General features: G+C 35.2%; 1 protein-coding gene and 1 pseudogene across 1 annotated transcript; both read left to right on the forward strand.

Annotated features, from left to right (window-relative positions):
- The first annotated feature begins 2,141 nt into the window (after nt 1–2,141).
- On the forward strand, nt 2,142–7,881 carry LOC134238149 (uncharacterized). Its single transcript, XM_062720268.1, has 4 exons — nt 2,142–2,419; nt 5,309–5,395; nt 6,381–6,487; nt 7,430–7,881. The coding sequence occupies exons 1-4, from the start codon at nt 2,350–2,352 to the stop codon at nt 7,667–7,669; spliced, it is 504 nt and encodes a 167-aa protein (XP_062576252.1). The 5' UTR covers nt 2,142–2,349; the 3' UTR covers nt 7,670–7,881.
- Nucleotides 7,882–10,697: 2,816 nt separating this feature from the next.
- LOC134238151 (universal stress protein Slr1101-like) lies at nt 10,698–21,073 on the forward strand (annotated as a pseudogene).
- Nucleotides 21,074–21,557: the final 484 nt, after the last annotated feature.

The following is a 21,557-nucleotide window of genomic DNA, read 5'->3' on the forward strand; positions in this document are numbered from 1 at the left end:
GCGCATGGGCCACAAAGCTGACCTGAGTAGGCTAATTTAAAGCACGATGTGTGATCCGATTCATTCCACAATGTGTATGTCGATCACGACATACACGTACACATCAACAACATGAACAATAGAAACATCACTCGGTCTTTTCCTTCAAGTCGAGAAAATGGATGAATAATGTAATTGGTACATGTATATACATGTAGATGGCATACCAAATACAATCCTGCAAGATTGATTATCAAACGTCCTCCTTTTCCCTTGGACCATGCAGTTCGTGGAGGGGAATAATTTACAAACAGGATTGTCTCAGCGAATACAACGGACACCTTAGTTCTCTTATCCCGAAGAATGACTGTTATTTCAACCTCTTTAAAAAGTTCAACCTCTTAATTTCGGCAAATCATGCACACAATACTTCAACACTATGTCAGTGGTTTTTGGAGACTATGTCATCCAACAATCTATTGGAATTCCCATGGCTACCAATTGTGCCCCATTATTAGCAGACCTACCGGTATTTCTGTTTTAATGATAGTGATTTCTTATGCATTGGCGTCGGAAGCAAATTGAAAGTGGGGGGGCTAAGTGTAAAAAAAAAATTGTACCTTCAAAAAAAACCTGACAAGCAAAAAAAAAAAAAAAAAAAAAAAAAAAAAAAAACAGAAAAAATGGAAACACGAAAATCCTATTTCGGGGGGGGGGGGGTTCGAACTTCAGTACCATTTTTTTTTCCACACACCACCACTTTCAACATTTTGAACCTATACTTAGACGTATCTGTGGAAAGTGGGGGGGGGCTAAACCTTCGAAGATATGTTCAATGTCTATACTAAGTATATATTTGCAAAACAAAAGTGGGGGGGGGGGCTAAGCCCCCCCCCCCCCCCCCCCCCCCCCCGGTTCCGACGCCTATGGATTTCTTATGTCTACACGGTATATCTCGGTGAGCTTGAAATAAACAGAGTCACTCCCCATCTTAATTGTTTAAAAAATATATCTAATATACTATATTATTATACTTTCGTGTAAAATACTAAAATCTGATTGGTTTAGACGCAGTTAACAATCCGTTCTATTACCCCCAGCCTTAGCAACACACGTGACAACGGGTAACACAACGGTAATGTCACATGCGTGGAAATTATGCGCGTACGGTTCACCGTAGAATTCTCAAAACGTCAGTTGCGCGTTTGAAAGAACCAGAATAAACTTGACGCCAGTAAAAGCTTGCGTCCGATGTAGCTTACTTGAAAACAACAAACGGGGTCCCCAACAAACGACAGTCGAAACATGTTTGCGAGTGCAGAAATAACGAAACTTTATATGATAAAGGACTCTTAGAGAATCAAACAAACAATAAAGAGGTCAGTTAATCTTTTTCGCAGTAGCGGGGAGTTTGAAAGCTTTCTTAACTTGAACGTAAAGATGATCGACGATTTTTTTTTTGCTGACATCCTAAATCAATAAGACGTTCAGTATAATAAAATAAATGGTGCCTGTTTTGGAGGGTAACAGTTGAAATTGACACCCCAAGGAAAACCATTGTCAACCGACGCGTCAGCGGAGGTTGACAATGGTTTTCCGAGGGGTGTCAATTTCAACTGTTACCCTCCAAAACAGGCACCATTTATATAATGTTTATAGTACAGTAGATATATTTTTTTTAACAATTAAGATGGGGAGTCCCTATGGAAATAAAAGAAACCATCGAGTTTGACATATCTGTTTCATTTTTGGATCTTTTATTAGAAAAAAGACTTAATGATTACCTTACAACAAAGCTTCATGATAAAGGTGATGACTAACTTTTCAATCGTCAAATTTCTTTATTTAGCAATATACCTTTGTAATCTGCAAACGAAGTTTATATCTCTCAGTTGATTCGATACGCAAGAGCATGCTCTACGCATGAACAATTTCTATTAAAACGTGGTAAATTATTGAAAAAGAAGTTGACGAAGCAATGATATCAACGGTCTCGTATAAAGTCACCATTTCGTAAGTTCTATAGTCAATACAGTGACAGCAAATACAATTTATCATTCAGTCAAATGCTGACATTTTTCATACTGATTTTCATGTTAACAGTTAAACATTCATATATATATATATTTAAAATGATATGTTGAATCCGGGCCAGGTTTCAGACTATGCCCTAATCGTATGCCTTTCGACGTCTTAAAATCCACGTGTTGAATGTTTTATCGATAGCGACCCGTTACCTCAGTTGACCCACTAAAACTTTTTTTCGCCTGATTGCAGGACGGACAAATAACATTGGTTCCAGGTAGATAAGTTCACCAAAGCTGCACTACAACTACAACTGACTGCTGTGTGATTACAAGAAGAAGAAACATGGCGAAAGACACCAGGAAAGTCGTCATAGCAATGGATGGAAGCTACCACTCGGGTTTCGCTTTTCAGTGTAAGTTTATTTTTTTCCTGAGACATATTAATTTATAAGGACCCATAGATCAGTGACCTGCCATTATGTACGAATATCAATAGACTGTACATGTCTAATCCATTGGAAACAGGGGACTTTAGCCGCCTATAAATCAGTCTCATACTTGTGTCGTCTGTTGGAAAAATCTGCTTTGTTTTGCTGTCCTAGATCACATGTCCTACGTATGCATGTTTACATATTTACACCTGACCTAACAGGGTAATGAGCAGAAAAACACCTAGTTTTCTTTTTTAATCTTGAAAGGTGCAAAATCGATATCAGTATGACTGTATCAATACTTCGCTTTCAGATCAGAATTTGGGGGACCGTGCATTATGTCCAAAATATAATCTAAATCAGACCCGTAGCTACATGTATAAGGTAGCAATGTTGGGATGTGGGGTAGCCAAACATTTTCAGGTTTCGGGGTGTGGCACTACCATGCAAAAATATTCTTGACAAAGCGCCGCTAAAAAGTCACTGTCAGATCTAGCTGTCATTTTTGAGGAGACACAAAACACTGTGCAGCTCAGCTATTTTTTCTTATGGTATTGTCGTTTACTAATTATTGAATAAATTGATATAATGAGAACAAGACAATAATTGTCGTGTTCTCATTACATGTATATGAATTTATCCAATAGTTAGTAAACGACAGTGTATATTGGGTGGCTACATAAACTCTTTAATAATATTTTTAACTCTGGTTTTTACCCTGAATCATGGGGGGGGGTTAACAATTATCGTGGTATATCTATTGTAAGCTGTTTTGGTAAATTATTTACAAGTGTTCTAAACAATAGGATACTGGAATGGGAGCTTACTATGATACCCTCACCTCGGACTTTGAGGTCACGAAGATTCATTCCTGACAATCTAAAGTTGAAAAATACCGCACTGGGAGCGACAAGGAATAAATTAAAGCATTCATTTTAAACATGTGTTAATATATTCGGTGTTAAAATTCTTCATGCATTTATATTTGAATACAAACCTATATGACCTATGCAGAGATATAAATGTAAACAAACTGAAGAAAGGTATACTTTTATTTTTAAAGTTTTTTATGCTTATAAATACAAAAGTCGAAATTATATATTTCTAGTAGAATCAAGAGAATCGTCCAAAATTTTCAAATATATGTGCAGCACTTTTCTTAGATATATTTTGAGAGTCGTTCTTTATGTGACACAATATTAAAGACAGAATAAATTCAGTTATATTCCCAAATACAGATCATATTCAAGACGGTAATGGGACAAATGCATTTTTTTCAATGGACATCGAAGTGCATATAATGGAGTTATGGTGCACATGATAGACACAGCCTTCAAATCACGACCCCGCATTGATAAATTTAGGTCATGCATTTGTTTATATATCTACTGTATCATTATATATGCACAGTGTGTCACAAGTGCTACACTGACTGGTCGACATGCATGGATCCAGACAGTTAACCGTCAGCCACAGTGCATGTATCATGTAAATGGCTTTTAGAAATAACTTATAATGATTTGCAATGGTGACAATATATTGGGATAAATGATAAATTGTATAAAAACAAACACGAAAGTTACACAGATATTTATCCACATAGTAAGTTTTATTTTTCAGAAGCAGTTATTGGCTTAGTGAACTTATCTCTGACATATAAAACACTTTGGAATGTAATTATTTTATTTCACCTTGATCTGTGACTTTTTTTTTAAAATTTTTTATTTATTTTATTTTTCAATTTCAAGAACCAATGCAGTCGATTTTGTTGTAAATTTTAATATCAATACATAAATTACATCTACCTTTTATGTTGCTAGATCAAGAAACACTTTGGGAATAGTTCAAATGAATGTGTTGTCATGACTTTTACATAGATTATACTATGTAAAAGATTTTTTGATCTGGGTAATCTTAACCTGTTGGAAAATCTGGATCCGCCTATTAGTAAGATAATGAGAGCAATTCAGGAGTTGAATCATCAGAATCTGTTTTAATTTGTCTTTTCTACAAGCTGTCACACACGTGCTCGACTTTTTCTGTATCATAACAGCTGTAGTTTTCCCACAACAAGAGGCCTGATTCAACTTAATTAAAATGTGAAAAATCAATAATATTACATCATGTTTACAGTATGCCATGACAGACTACTTCCCAATGCAAACTGCATTCTATTAACGTTTCATATTTCGATGTCATCATTTTGTTCATGTATCTCTTGAACATTAATAATTGAAAGTTCAGCAGTATGGTTTTCAGAGTACATGTAACTGCTTTGTAATGATATGACACTACGGCAGTGACGGTGTAATATTTTGGCTTCATGCTTATTTTGACGACAAGTATATAGAGTGTAGAATGAAGATGTTCTATCATTAAAATTATTTATGTACTATGGACCTGGTTTAATTTGTATTCTCAACAAAGTTCCAAAACGACTAAGATTCATCAGAATTTAAAATTCACACTTTTAATATATAATTATAACAAGAGAATATGGTGTTGGACTACTGTTGGCAAATACCCCCCTCCCCGAATCGTTTTAAATCGTGTCACAAAATATATTTTACAAAGTGATCGTAAGTGATCGTAAAATTTGGAAATGCACTTTGATTACTCTTCAGCCCTATAGCATCGGTTTTTAAAGGTGGGGTGGGGTGGGGGATGGGAAACAGCAAAACAAAATTTACTCATTAAAACTATGGCTAAACGCCCCTCTCCCCTGAGTAATACTACATGTCTGATTTTAGGTTGTCTACAGCCTTGCAGTTCTTTAAAAGTATACTGAACCATTTGCTTCTCAAATATATAAACATGTTCTGTAAAAGTGAAAATCATAGATATTTCATTACTTTGAGATGAATTTTACAGGGTACGTAGATAACCTTCGGCGGCCCAATGATTATGTGTATCTGGTCCACAGCATAGAGCGATTACGTCACGAACCTTTCAGTACCGGTAAGTTTATCAGTATAGCGGTATTATGTTACCGGTAAGTTTCTCAGTATAGAATTATTACGTCACAAATTTTTCATTGCCGATAAGTTTCTCAGTATAGAGATATTACGTCACAAACCTTTCATTACCTGTAACTCTCTCAGTATAGAGCGATTACGTAACGAACCTTTCAATACCAGTATTGTCCGGTAAGTTTCTTTGCATAGAGATATTATGTAACCGGTAATTTTCTCAGTACAGAGATATTACGTCACAAACCTTACATTACATTAATTTTCTCGGTTTAGATCTCGAGAGATTACGTTACGAACATATTATTATAGAGATGTTACTGAACGAATACTTCAATACTGATAAGTTCCGAAGCACATGTATAGAGAGATAATATTAGGTACTAACGAACCTTTCAATACCGATTAATTTCTCAATATAGAGATATGACGTGACGAACCTTTCCAGTAAGTTCCTTCAAAGAATCATATCGCAGACTTCGCAGATAAATGGTTAGCTGTAAATACGATATTTACAATTTTAGAAATTTTACTATACGAAAATCCGTCATCAACCATAGATTTTATAATGGCAAAGATAAAATTTTTGAGTGTTTTCTCATAAATCTTAATTAAAATCTAACATAGTAGCGTTTTACGTGTCTGCTTGATTTCTCAGTTTAATGCATTGACAATTCTAGATCATTATTCAAAAGGTAATAAATTTATGATTTTATATTAGCTTATTATAAATTTTATTATCAGAGAGAGAGAGAAAATTGTCTCTCCATTCTTCAATTTAGCTACAAGAACACACTCAAGGAAGTAGGAATATTATAATTTTTTCATGGTTTGACAAACAGAATTTCTTCCTGTTAAATGTAAGTGCTCTATTTTAAAGTGTCGTATTTTAAGACCAGTGTATTCAACTAATTGTTTCGAAACAGGAAGATTTTTTTGTTTGTTAAAATTTGTTGAAATTTAATTACTTGTAGCCATGGGAACGGCTGACGTACAAGCGATCTGTAAGGTCCTGGAGGAGGAAGAAACTGCCGAGAAGACTCTAGTAGACAAACTGAACCAACTTATAAAAGAGAACCAAGTAGGTCAAGGTCACGTCAGATATTTCATATACAGTTAAATAAAAACTTACTCATTTATATACATTTGTAAATTGATGTGTTGAGGATACATATTGTATTTCGATGTTGTTATGCAAACAGAAAAATTATGTAGACCCAATCTTTTCTCAATTTCATCCTCTCAATGTCAGGCTTTCTTAATCCACCCGTGAGTGACTGTTGGACCAGTGACAAACTTAACTTCGATTTTTTAAAGGTTACTACCGCGTCTTATGGGGGATTTACAATTCTTATGTCCTGACCAATCAAATTAAGCGTTTTGGTGACGAACAACTTTTAAAGTGATGTCTACTGCGTACTTCCTGTCAAGTTTATGTGCCAACTTTATGAAAGCCCCATCTGGGGTTTAGAAATGAGAGAAAAAGCAGATTAAATTTGTCAGAGGTCCCACGACTTTTAGTGGACACGGTACCACTACTTGGATGATTTCTTGATCATTCTACCGGAATGCAAATTTCGCCAAGCGATAGGCGAGGCCTAATATGCATGTAAATCTCCTTTGACGTCACTGGGCGGGGACTATTAAAATTGACATGGGAGACATGTAATTTAAATCTATTAGTCTACATTTTAAAAATCTAAATTTACGATTTTATTTCACGATGAAATGGAAATATAAGGAATCACTGTATGTATAGATTAGTAGAATACGCAAGAGACATCAACGATAGTTGAAAACATGGGATAATTTATGCATAATATGCTTCGTTTCCCCCCACGTTTCCAGCTATCGTTTATGCCCTTGCATATTCTACTACCTAACCAGTGATTATTTTAATGTAGACTGTCTGTCTGTATCCTTACTTCAAATATTTTGAACAAACATATGAACCATTCAATTCAAGATCATTTTGAGAGTTTGATTGGCTGTTTTAATGAGGTGAAGAAATGTTTGTTTTCAGTTAAATGGTGAGGTCAAAACGGGAAGTGGGGGAAAACCCGGGGAAGTTATAATGAAGATAGCGGGCGAGGTGAACGCAGACACGATCGTTTGCGGAAGTCGGGGTCACGGAAAGCTCCGAAGGACGATGCTGGGCGTGGTTAGTGACTACATCGTACACCATTCGGAAGTCCCCGTGACTGTATGTCGTCACAAACCGCACAACCCCGAGATCAGGCGACAAAGTAGTCTGGAGAAATGATTTATTTTGGTTCACTGGTGCCGGCAAAGAGAGCGTGTTCAAGCTGGAGGGTGTTAATAATGCCAGGGATTTACAAGTGCCATATTTTTTTTATATAAAAAAGAAACCATTAATTTTTGTCACAGTTTTCGTATTGCATGTGTGTTCACTGTTCAATGAGAAGTTTGTTTGTTAAGTGCGTTTCGTATACAAAATAAATTTTCATGAATGTACAGTGTTTCTTGTTAATTCTTAGACCTGTCATATGAAAATTGCATAAAATGTAAACCTATCTCATTTTCTTAAATAGCTGCAAGGCTGTAGCTCGCTGGTCTAAAAAAATTGGAGAGCTACAGTTCTGCAGCTATTTCTTAAAATACTACGTTTGTATTTTTGATAACATTGATGGGATAGCGGCCATGTTCAAGTGATTTGCATCCTTAATATCTTGAATTTAACTGTATTATCACAATTTTTTGAATTTATATCTCATGGCAGGAGGTTAAAGACGTTTATAAGTGCAGATGTTGTGAAAGGGGTTAAATATATCTAGCAAAGTACATGTATATTTTTATACGTCCGCTCCGAAGGAGAGGAGGTATATTGTTTTACCCTCGTGTGTCTGTCTGTCCATAACACATTTCCTTCAGATTTTCTCAGCAACTGCCCATCGCCGATGCTTGAAATTTTAGATCAATGTTTCTTTAGGCATGTCAAATGGGGGAATTCTTTTTTGTATGAATCCGATTTCGAAGTATGAGTGATTTATCGACTTTCAGAAGTTTATTCTTTTATACAAAGTCCTGTACCACAATGTGAACGTGGTCTAGTGCCTGGCGGAGGTCCCTCTCACTGATACTTGATTTCTTGCCCGAGTGCTGGTTGCATGTTGAGTAAGACATCTAACATTGCAGTGTCCAGTATCATTTCGATAACCTAGCAAAATATACAAGCAGTCCCAAAAGAGAGAGGAGCTAGTTGCATGCCAATCTGGTTGCAAGGACTCCAACAATACCGTAGTATGGCGTGTAGTTTTGTTAGCTGGGCTTATTGCTCAAAGAGCAATTGCCGGCTTATGTGATCCTGTTCAAGGCAGGATGTTAACCCAATAGTCGCCAGTTTAAAGTTACGTGCAAAAATATAGTTCTTACTCTCAACCGCTTTTGAGATAATACAAACGCTAAATAAAGCAACAAAAATAAAACGAAGTTTTATCTATATAAAATAAACATTTGTAGTAATGACTTTGAAAACTTCATAAGTCAAAGAACATAGTTCATTAGCGTAAGGATTTTTGATAATCAGTGTTACCGTAGTTCTCTACACATACGAGGTAAAGCAGGAGAGGGAACCAGACTGGCCTGTTTGTTTACATTCAGCTGCGGTACCAGATTAATTCTGATTCTGACAAAATCGGACCGTGGTATTAGGATTGAAAAACTCACTGTCAGTGTCTTATCATTTATATTGATAGTTTTAAAATAATTTTTTCATCAGAATATAAACGTGATTCATGTAAGAAATCCATTCTACTCTGTAAATGAGCCCGGCTCTCTGTACGTCTGAGTACTTTGATTTATGTATGTTATGGTCTTGTGTCAGACTGATATTTTAGTATACCTCTATAATTTAGTTATCAACTAGAAGGATACCTTTAGAATATAACCACTTGTACATGTAGAAATGTTAGGTTCTTACTGCCACAGAAACTGTCCAGTGTGAAGGTTCTTGTCCGATTTCTTGCAAAATGTATTGTTACAACATCAGCTTACAAAAATTGAACAAAACTTGATTTACAAGGTTGGAGCGATAAATAAATAGATCACAAAATTTCAATTCAAAGCTGTGAGATAGCTGATTTTTTAAGGACAAATTATGGCACGATTAATATTTCTTACTGCTCAGTGCCCCTTAGACTTAGAACTGATGCAGCCCTCCTCCTCCATCGGTAATGGTGACGTCTAAATATGTCTGGAAAATTCCAAGTTCAACAAGATGTGTTGGTGAAACACTGTTGCCCCCGTATGGCAACAAAGCGAAGGTTAAACCTTTTCAAATGGAAATGAAATATTTGTTGGTACCCAAAAGTAAGGCCTTCTCAAAAGAAATATGATTGTGCAATATGAAAGCCGTTGCACAACCTGTTCAAAGGTATGACCAAGGTTATACAGTTGTTAGAGGTAGGTCAAACTCCGAGGTCAAATTGCAAATTGTTGTTTGTTGGTTTACATGAATGAAGTATGAAGTTTTTATAAAGTCAGATTACAAATTTTAAGTATGAAAGCCCTAGCCTTTACCATTCAAAAGTTATGAGCAAAGGTTATTTTTTTTTATTTAAGTATCTCAATCTCCAAGGTCAGAAGGTCAAAGCTGTTGATATCCAATGAAAGGACTGCTCATAAAGAATACATATGTGAAGTATGAAAGTCCTAGCACCAACCGTTCAAAAGTTATTGCCAATGTAATTTTTCTGAAAAATTGTGTCAAACTCCAAGGTCAGGGTCAAAAGGTCAAATTTTTTGTACCCCAAAAAAGGTCTTTTGACAAGAAATACACCTGTAAAATATGAAAGCCATATTCATACCCAGTCAAAAGCTATGGGTAAGATAAATTTTTTGCGGAAAATCAGACAGACCGACGGACGGACAGGGCAAAAACTATACACCTCCACTTTACAATAAGATAGAAAACATCATTTGACTCGTGGAATGACCTGTTGACCGCACTTAACATATATTTGCAAACACTCAAAGATCACTGTAAATGATATGTAAATATGTAAATATCTGACCAGTAGATATTTAGTAATTCAAAAAAAAAACTACATCTAAATGATTTTGAAAAACAATGTGACTGGGCGAACTAAGCAATATTTACACAGTAAGGCTTGCAAAATATGACATATTTGTAAAATTAGTATCCTTGGATCTTAGGCCGATGCAGGATATGGGACTACGGTAAGTCGTAAAGACTGGCCTGCCTATATGTATCGCTCCTAATTAATCTCGTGATGTTCAGGTGACTGTGAAGGCCCTCGGGCTTCCTGTTAGAATAAATCGCAAAAATCATATGCACATGTACTTCATCATTTCTAGAAAAAATGCAGTGAAAAATAAGATCTAGCCTTGAATGACACAGACCCAGTTAGTGAATGTCCTTCTGTGACCCCACTACAGTCAACACGAGATAACAATCCGCATTCAGGCATTGTGTCGCAGAAATTGAAATTTCAACTGAGATAAAAAAAAAAATAATTATTAATCGACAATGGAGACGACGGAGAGAAGAGTCTTGATTGCCATGGACGGCAGTGTACACTCGGAATATGCTTTTAACTGTAAGTAAAATCACAACTGTTCACTTGGCACAGTTTCGACAAGTGGTGTATTGAAGGTCATATTGCTATTTTTGTCTATTTTTAGCCACACGTGTTGACTTGTAATCTGTTGCCACTCTATTCTGCGTCTTATGTTTACTTTTAAATTTAGTAATTAAACATTGATTTATTGCCTATATGAAACCGGTTCTTCTTATCAGAATCTTCTTCTCTGCATTATCTCGATAATCATTCCCTGTTTTGGCTCACCCGAGACATGTATTACTACCTTGCATTGTGTATTATCATGATTATCTAGTGTAATTTTTTCAGAGGCTAAAATAGGATTTCATATCAACATTTACCATGTGTTAAAATTTTGTTTATGAAATGGGGTATTTTTCCTATTTCCATAAAATACGGAGTTAACGAAGCGTAATCAAGCTCAAAAGATTAATTAACGAATGAGTTAGAGAAATCGAGAGTAGAGCAAACGAGAACCTCCAAGGAATATAATGCCATATAATTTAATTCTGGTTGTAACGCTGTATTTCATTGGGTAATGAATTTACTTTATATCGTATAAAATGGGTTGCCTACGTCACAATGACTTGCGTCAAAAACGTATCAATCCTGAGGTTACATTCAAATTTTATACAAACTAAAGTCATTTTGTTAGAACAATCATCTTTTTTTCTTACATCAAATGAATGAAAATTAAAATTATAAGCAATGAATTTAATAGCTACCCATTTTATAAAATGGGTAGCTATATATATTAAATTCATTCCTTAAGTAGAAGTAAGCATCCACTGACAACCATATACATCAGCCTGTGCGCCTTGTCATGATCCCGCAGGCCACAAATCCTTGCAACATAAACTTATTTATCAGTAGCCCGCCTCGGTCTAGACATTTATCGTAAATGGAGCATAGTACTCTAAAATTGGAATAAGTTTGATAATGCAATTGTCATATTCATGTGAAATATTACTACATAAATATGATAAATGAGTTGCCGATCGATGGAAAATTAAAGCTAAAGTCACCTCGTTTGTCATAAAATTTAGTTTTTTAATGGCCCATGTCGTCTCATCGTCTCAAGCCACGGTCCGGAGTCCGCGTACATAGCTCTCTCCAGAATGGGAGAGGATCGTACATTTTTGCCGTGGTTTGCAACGATGATGTTTTCTCCACAAGAACGACTAGAAAATTTAAGATTATCAAATTGATATACAAGCATTGATCCAAATGTAGTGTAAACATGGTAAACTACATTTATTTTTTAGTTTAGTAAAAAAATTCATGTACCAGAACAGCAAAGTTAATGGAAATTTACGTTATTTTGCAAGACCAAAAAATCGAATTAATTTCACTGACATCATGCCTCAAAACTGGTTGAATTCTGTACTTTTGCGTTTACAGAATAATTCAAAGACATGTTTACATGATCCTTGTTATGACAATAAGAGAAAATTGACACGGGTGAGTCTTGTGGCCCGTGGGTCGCTTGTATTATGTTTTGTTTTATATTAAAAGTAAATATTTTTTTTCCAGGGTACCTAACAACGTTCAGACTTCCCCAAGATGTTGTCCTCCTCGTCCACTGTGTTCAGAGACATGATCAATTTCACGCAGGTAAAGATGACATTGTACACTGTATACACCAGGTCAATACCACACAGGTAACACTGATCTCAATCAAAGGAGAAACCTTCAAAGTAAAAACAAGAGATCTAACAGATTAAATGATGGCAAATTCATCTCGACGGCTTGGACGAAGGACAGAGTATTCAATTAGCACTACCAACTTATATTTAATGTTTAAAAATTGTCTACTGAAATGAAATTTACAATTAATCAAATTTGATTATCTCTGAAAACTTGGATTCCAGCTTTGGGTATGTCTGATGTGAAAACGGTTTGTGATATACTGGATAGAGAGGAGAAAGAAGAGAAAAGTCTACAGAAACAGCTAGAACAAAAACTAACGGAGAATAAGGTACACTGAGAATAAAGGTTACAGAAAATAAGTGAAAAAATATAGAGGAGATTATTCTTAAGAAAAAACTGACACACACACATAATAAGGTACACACACAATAAGGTACATACACAGAATAAGGTATACACAGAATAAGGTAAACACAGAATAAGGTACACACAGAATTAGGTACACACAGAATAAGGTACACAGAATAAGGTACACAGAATAAGGTATACACAGAATAAGGTATACACAGAACAAGCTATACAAAGAATATGGTACAAAGAATAAGGTACACACGCACAATAACGTACACATGCACAATAAGGTACACAGAATAAGGTACACACAGAATAAGGTACACACAGAATAAGGTATACACAGAACAAGCTATACAAAGAATATGGTACAAAGAATAAGGTACAAAGAATAAGGTACACTTGCACAATACGGTATACACAGAATAAGGTACACAGACTTAGGTACACACAGAATAAGGTATGCACAGAATAAGGTACACACAGAATAAGGTATACACAGAACAAGCTATACAAAGAATATGGTACAAAGAATAAGGTACACACGCACAATAAGGTATACACAGAATAAGGTACACAGAATAAGGTACACACAGAATAAGGTACACACAGAATAAGGTACACAGAATAAGGTACACACAGAATAAGGTACACAGAATAAGGTACACACAGAATAAGGTATACACAGAATAAGGTACACACAGGATAAGGTACACACAGAATAAGGTACACACAGAATAAGGTACACAGAATACGGTACACACAGAATACGGTACACACAGAATAATGTATACACAGAATAAGGTACATACAGAATAAGGTTTACACAGAATAAGGTATACACAGAATAAGGTACACACAGACTAAGGTACACAGAATTAGGTACACACAGATAAGGTACACACAGAATAAAGTACACAGAATAAGGTACACACAGAATAAGGTACACAGAATAAGGTACACACAGGATAAGGTACACACAGGATAAAGTACTCAGAATAAGATACACAGATTAAGGTACATACAAAATAAGGTACACAGAATAAGGTACACAGAATGAGGTACACAGAATAAGGTATGCACAGAATCAGGTACACAGAATAAGGTACACACAGCATAAGGTACACAGAATAAGGTACACACAGAATTAGGTACACATAGAATAAGGTACACAGAATAAAGTACACATAGAATAAGGTACACAGAATAAGGTACACACAGAATAAGGCACACACAGAATAAGGTACACACAGAATAAGGTACAGTTAGAATAAGGTACACACAGAATAAGGTACACAGAATAAGGTACACACAGAATAAGGTACACACAGAATAAGGTACACAGAATAAGGCACACAGAATAAGGTATACACAGAATAAATTACACACAGAATAAGGTACACAGGATAAGGTACACAAAATAAAGTATACGCAGAATAAGGTATACACAGAATAAGGTACACACAGATAGGTATACACAGACTAAGGTACACACAGAATAAGGTACATACGGATTAGGGTTCACACAGAATAAGGTATACAGAATAAGGTATACACAGAATAAGCTTTACACACAATAAGGTACACAAAATAAGGTATACACAGATTTAGGTACACACAGAATAAGCTATACACAGAATAAGGTACATACATATTAGGGTACACACAGAATAAGGTACAAACAGAATAAGCTATACACAGAATAAGGTACATACAGATTAGGGTACATACAGAATAAAGTATACAAAGAATAAGGTATACACAAAATAAGGTACACACAGAATAAGCTATACACAGAATAAGGTACACAGAATTAGGTACACACAAACAAAGTATACACAGAATAAGCTATACACAGAATAAGGTACAAAGAATAAGGTATTCACAGAATAAGGTAAACACAGAATAAGGTACACAGAGTAAGGTACACAGAATAAGGTACACACAGAATAAGGTATACACAGAATAAGGTACACAGAATCAGGCACACAGAATAAGGTACACACAGATTAAGGTACACACAAAATAAATAAGGTACACACAGAATAAGCTATACACAGAATAAGGTACACAGAATAAGGTATACACAGAATAAGGTATACACAGAACAAGTTTATCTTTTAAAAAGATAGGTGAGCTAGCGCCGTAGCAATTTTTAAAGACAGAAAGGAGGATCCGCGATCAAGTGATTTATTTTGCTGAATTCTTTAATATTTATCGAGGCTGGAGAGTGATAAAGTTATTATTGTTTTATGAAGCGTATTTTGTAGACACATAGGTAAAGAAACAAAAGGGGGGGGGGGGGGGGGCTATTGGAGTTTTGCGCAACGGAACAAATATGACCTTTACTGGAGAGGGGGGAGCTCTATATAATATGAAGAAGATGCCGATTGAGACATTGCATGTATGAGCTGATTTAAAGAAGAAAATTTCTTGGCAATGTAGCAAAGAAAATACATGGGAGTTGAAAGGAATATAGAAAATAACTCAAAGTGTTTGTCGTGTAAAGAGTCCAGAGAGTTTGGAACGCATGTGAAGTAGCTTAATTGGTCCTTTGGGTCATCTTTGTCAAGATATGTTAGGTTAAAAGCCATACACATCAGAATTTTTTAAATGCAACTAGTGGATTTATTCGTTATTTTTCAGTGTAAATTCTTGCTTCACAGAATTTGTAAGATTGGCTACACATAAGAAATTAGAATCTATCTTTGGTTGTGCTTAGATGGGAAAAAAAACTCCCTTGTCATTGTTTAGAACAATCAGATAATAACTCGGGCTTTTCCGTCAGCAAAAAACCCCCGGAATTTGAAATATTATAAATATGAAGTTTAATCTTTAATTAAAGTGTAGGCTACATAATAAATAAACAGTTATTTCATGCTACAACATGATACAACGAAATTGTTATCGTACGGTCTATCTGTAGTAGTTTCACAGTTTTCCCAGAATGCACGACCATGGCGGCCGAGCATGCGTATTCAAGGAATTTGGACTAACGTAGTTGCTAGCGCTCGAGAGCGCTAGCAATAAGCAATACACAGAATAAGGTACAAAGAATAAGGTATACACACAGAATAAGGTAAACAAAGAATAAAATACAAAGAATAAGGTACACAGAGTAAGGTACACAGAATAAGGTACACACAGAATAAGGTATACACAGAATAAGGTACACAGAATAAGGTAGACACAGAATAATGTATACAAACAATAAGGTACACAGAATAAGGTACTAACACAGAATAAGGTATACACAGAATAAGCTATACAAAGAATAAGGTACATACAGATTAGGGTACACCCAGAATAAGGTATACACAGAATAAGGTACACAAAATAAGGTATACGCAGAATAAGGTACATACAGAATAAGGTATACACAGAATAATAAGGTTACGGCCACCCTTAATCAGCCTGCCACGTACTCCCCATGTGCGGCCAGTTTCATGAAATCCTGCCCGTTCATTTTTTCACTGTATTTTAACTCATTTAAGTGGCCACCTGTCTAACGCGGCCAGTTGCCAGTGTTTTTAGGCCCCGTGCGCTCAACATGCCTGTTTTCAGTGACTATTTTGTCTGTTTGGTCACATGACTTCCGTCTGGTACGTGACCTCGTATCCTCAGAGAAGCCAAACATGAACAGCTGATGATGAGTAATTACCAATAATTGGGGTTGTAATTTGAATTCTGTCAGGATTAAATGATTTAATTAATATAAGTGAATGATTTATTGTAAACAAATGTTTTGGGTGTTTTTTATATAATTATATGAAAGTAAGTTGTTGCATATGTTCATGATATTAACTCAATACAGAATAATTACAATTTCGTCTGAGGTTATCAAGTCATTTAGCGGTCAGTCTCGCACTATAGCATATTATGTTATCTAGAAAAACTAAGACTAACAAAGCGGTTTACACAGCATCAGAGAAATCCTAATTCATTTGAACATTTCATGATTTAGTGTGATGTTAATTCTAAGGCTGTTAAAATTACAAACACAAAACAAAAAAAAAACAGTAAATATTTCCTTCAGAAATTCATGTAAAATGAAATGTAAGAAAAGGGATTGCATGTGACTTAAAACTTCCAATTTTTTTAAATGTGTTGAAATTGTGGATTTGTATATATATGAAAATAAATATACAACTTAGGTGGCAATTTTTTATTCATTGGTTTGAAACCTGGAATAAGAGGCCACCTGTCTTATGTGGCCAATTTGTCATTCTCCCACGAGTGGACTCTTAAAACAGGTTTGACTGTATACACAGACAGGTACACACAGACTAAGGTATACACAGAATAAGGTACATACATATTAGGGTACACACAGAATAGATACACACAGAATAAGGTACACAGAATAATAAGGTACACACAGAATAATTAGGTATACAGAATAAGGTATACACAGAATAAGGTACACAGAATAAGGTATACACAGATTAAGGTACACACAGAATAAGGTACATACAGATTAGGGTACACACAGAATAAAGTATACTCAGAATAAGGTATAAACAGAATAAGGTACATACAGATTAGGGTACATATAGAATAAAGTATACATAGAATAAGGTACATACAGATTAAGGTTCACACAGAATAAGGTACACACAGAACAAGGTATATATAAAATACAATTGGTTACTGTCTTGAAATATAAGCGATATTTGGGCGAGGGTAAGAAAACGTGATATAGGGCGGGGCTTGCCGAGCCCTCTTACGTTTTCGACCCGAGCCCAAATATCGCTTGTATTTCAAGACAGTTATCATGTATTTTGTTTATCCTGCAACAAAATTTTACATTTGAACGTCCAAAACTAGCTATTTCCGACAGAATTATGCACAACTCTGCAGTTAAAACTATGACGCCATGGCGTAAACATTGCAATATACATGACGTCACAATGCTTTTAGAACGTCTGAATACATGCACGAGACTTTATTAGGGCAGTGACCGGATAAAGCTTTGGTTTATTAGGTTACCTTTATTAGGTCAATGCAAGGGGTAGTTGCAGGATAAACACAGAATAAGTTATACACAGAATAAGGTATACACAGAATAAGGTATACACAGAATAAGGTACACACAGAATAAAGTACACAGAATAAGGTAAACACAGAATAAGATACACAGAATTAGGTACGCATAATAAGGTACACACAGAATAAGGTACACACAAATTAAGGTACACGCAGAATAAGGTATACACAGAACAAGCTATACAAAGTATATAGTACAAAGAATAAGGTACAAAGAATAAGGTACACACAGAATATATATAGGTACACAGAATAAGGTACACACGAGAATAAGGTACACACAGAATAAGGTACACAGAATAAGGTATACACAGAATAATTAATGTACACACAGAATAAGGTATACCCAGAATAAGGTACACACAGAATAAGGTATACACAAAATAAGGTAAACACAGAATAAGGTATACACAAAATAAGGTAAACACAGAATAAGGTATACACAGAATAAGGTACACAGAATAAGGTACACACAGAATAAGGTATACACAGAATAAGGTACACACAGAAAAAGGTATACACAGAACAAGCTATACAAAGAATATGGTACAAAGAATAAGGTACACACAGAATAAGGTACACAGAATAAGGTACATACAGAATAATGTATACACAGAATAAGGTACATACAGAATAAGGTATACACAGAATAAGCTATACACAGAATAAGGTACACACAGACTAAGGTACACAGAATATTAGGTACACAGAATAAGGTTTACACAGAATAAGGTACACACAGAATAAGGTACACAGAATAAGGTACACACAGAATAAGGTACACAGAATAAGGTAAACACAGAATAAGCTATACACACAGAATAAGGTACACAGAATAAGGTACACACAGAATAAGGTACACAGAATAAGGTACACACAGAATAAGGTATACACAGAATAAGGTACACACAGACTAAGGTACACAGAATAAGGTATACACAGAATAAGGTATACACAGAATAAGGTACACAGAATAAGGTATACACAGAATAAGGTACACAGAATAAGGTATACACGGAATAAGGTACACACAGAATAAGGTATACCCAGAATAAGGTACACACAGAATAAGGTCGATACACAAAATAAGGTACACACAGAATAAGGTATACACAGAATACAGTATACATTATAAGTTATACTATGTGTAAATTTTAATACATATTCACAGAATAAGGTACGTACACTAGGATCAAAAGATAATGATTACATTGATACCTATACATCCATACACAACAAAACTGAAAATGTTGTTCTAGCACTGTAGTAGATAGTAGTGATCATTTTAAAAGACGCACAGTGATACCCGTACGAAACAGTCCGGGCGGCTTAGACACGGCTTAGGCAGATTCCGTACACACATAAAATTCCTGCTCCTATGTAAAGTATGTATGGAAAGCCGTGCCTGAAAGTGGTCGAGGCACGGACACGGCAGATATTGGCCGAATTATTTAAATGAGATCACAGTTTTACAAAATCCGTGTCGGAAAGCCGTGCTTGTTTCCATATATGGACTCACGGATTCTGTAAACCCGTGTCTGAAACCCGTGTCCTTTTCCATATATGGAGACACGGATTTTTGGAAACCCATGTCAAAAAAGCCGTGTGACATACCATATATGGAGTCACGGGATCTGTGCTTTTGTCTACATCTAGGTCAGGGAAGAATACATGTAACTGTATGTGGATGCCTTGAAATTGTGACTGAAACCAAACTTCACAATGCTTTAATGTTATCATGCTTACAGTTGGAAATCTTATATAAATGTGTTCTGATATACTTTCTGTTAAAGATTAAGATTGCTTTATCAGTTACACAGTTTTTAATAAGGTATGTGTGTGTGTGTGTGAATAAGTTTGGACACAGAATGTGTATACACAGAATTGTGAGAGTACAAAGGTACACACAGAGATAAGTGTTACACATGTGTGTGTATCAACACAAAATGAAAGATGTGAAAACACACATGAATGGTATTTACACAGAATACTGCATTTAGTTTAAAAGTACATTGTGTGTAATTATACTGTGTGTAAATTTTAATATCCATATGTAAAAAAAACACATTCTTGCTCATGTGTGAATGTATTCAATATTCAAATCAAAAGTGATATATAAATGTAGTGTTGTGCAAAATTGTTGTTGTGTGTGTGTGTGTGTGTGTGTGTGTGTCTGTGTGTGTCTGTGTTATCACACAACAAAACTGAAAATGTTGTTGGTGCAGAACCTGTGTAGTAGATAGTAGTGATCATTTTCCGACGCACAGTGTGTATTCAACAAGAATTATATCACAACAAAGAAATACAGAGTCTGATCATATAATGGTGTATGTTGAAATTGAATGTCACAATTTTTACGACGCCTTATTTTCACAATAAAGATTAGAATTACTAACTGATTTTTAAAATTCTTTTTTCAGTTAACCGGCTCAGTTAAAACAGGGGTAGGTAAACCCGGTGAATTCGTGGTGTCCACTGCGGAGCGAGAGAATGCTGACGTCATTATCTGCGGTTGTCGTGGGATGGGCAAGGTCCGTGTGTGACCCTGTGTGGAACTGTCAGTGATTATCTTGTCCACCATGCCCACGTACCCGTCGTCGTGTGTCGCCACCCGAGTCACGTGCACGAGATTCTAGGGGACCGGAAGTGAAAAAAAAACAGATTACAAACCATGTGATGCTAGTTACTAATTATAGCTTTACCTTGTGTAGAGGTGGCGGCGTGTTTCATTAATATTCTTGAAGTGAGTCTATTTCAAAGCTAAAATATTGTTTATTTAGTATTGTAATGTATATTAATGGGACTTGAAGTAAGTCAATTTTGAAGCTCTATCATGTAACTAGTAACTTAAAGATATTTGTATCAATGTCAAAATAAAGCAATAACCGTCGATCTATGTGAAATGTACATGACTGTATCAAGTTGACTTTGCTTACAATTTGTGTGTTTTATATGAAATTAGAACAATGTACAAAGAAAAAGTGAAAATGTAGTCAATAATGGCTTGAGATAAAAAGGGACAATTACACAGTGTTTAACATTTCTGTTTTCTACTTCCCCTAGTCTTTGAAGTTTTAAAGGAATATATATATATATATATATATATTCAATAAATTTTATGATATTTATTAATTATTTATCCCATGTTTATCCCGTGGATATGACTCATTTGATATTTTATGATACCCCAAAGTTAAGTGCAGTGACGTCACGGTGGTTTGTGCGTTAGCGTGATGAAGTACAATTAAGTGGAGTTCTATATAAAAACAGTGTAAAACATTGAGGTATTAAACAGTGGATATTTATTGAATTTTAATTGTTGGTAAAACAGCAGTCATTTGAATTTTTCTTTTCCTTCAGTTTAATAAGAGTAAAAAATCAAAAAATACAAAGAATATATATTAAACACTGACGTATCAATTAACTAAAAGATGTGTAGATATTTAAATGTACATGTATTGATTAGTATTATTCGAAAACAGTTATAAATGCAATGGAATAAATAATTGATTGATGCATGTA

This window comes from Saccostrea cucullata, unplaced genomic scaffold (assembly GCF_032062105.1).
Source record: "Saccostrea cucullata isolate Sc308-1 unplaced genomic scaffold, CSIRO_AGI_Scuc_v1 ctg3426, whole genome shotgun sequence".
Lineage (NCBI taxonomy): Eukaryota > Metazoa > Mollusca > Bivalvia > Ostreida > Ostreidae > Saccostrea > Saccostrea cuccullata.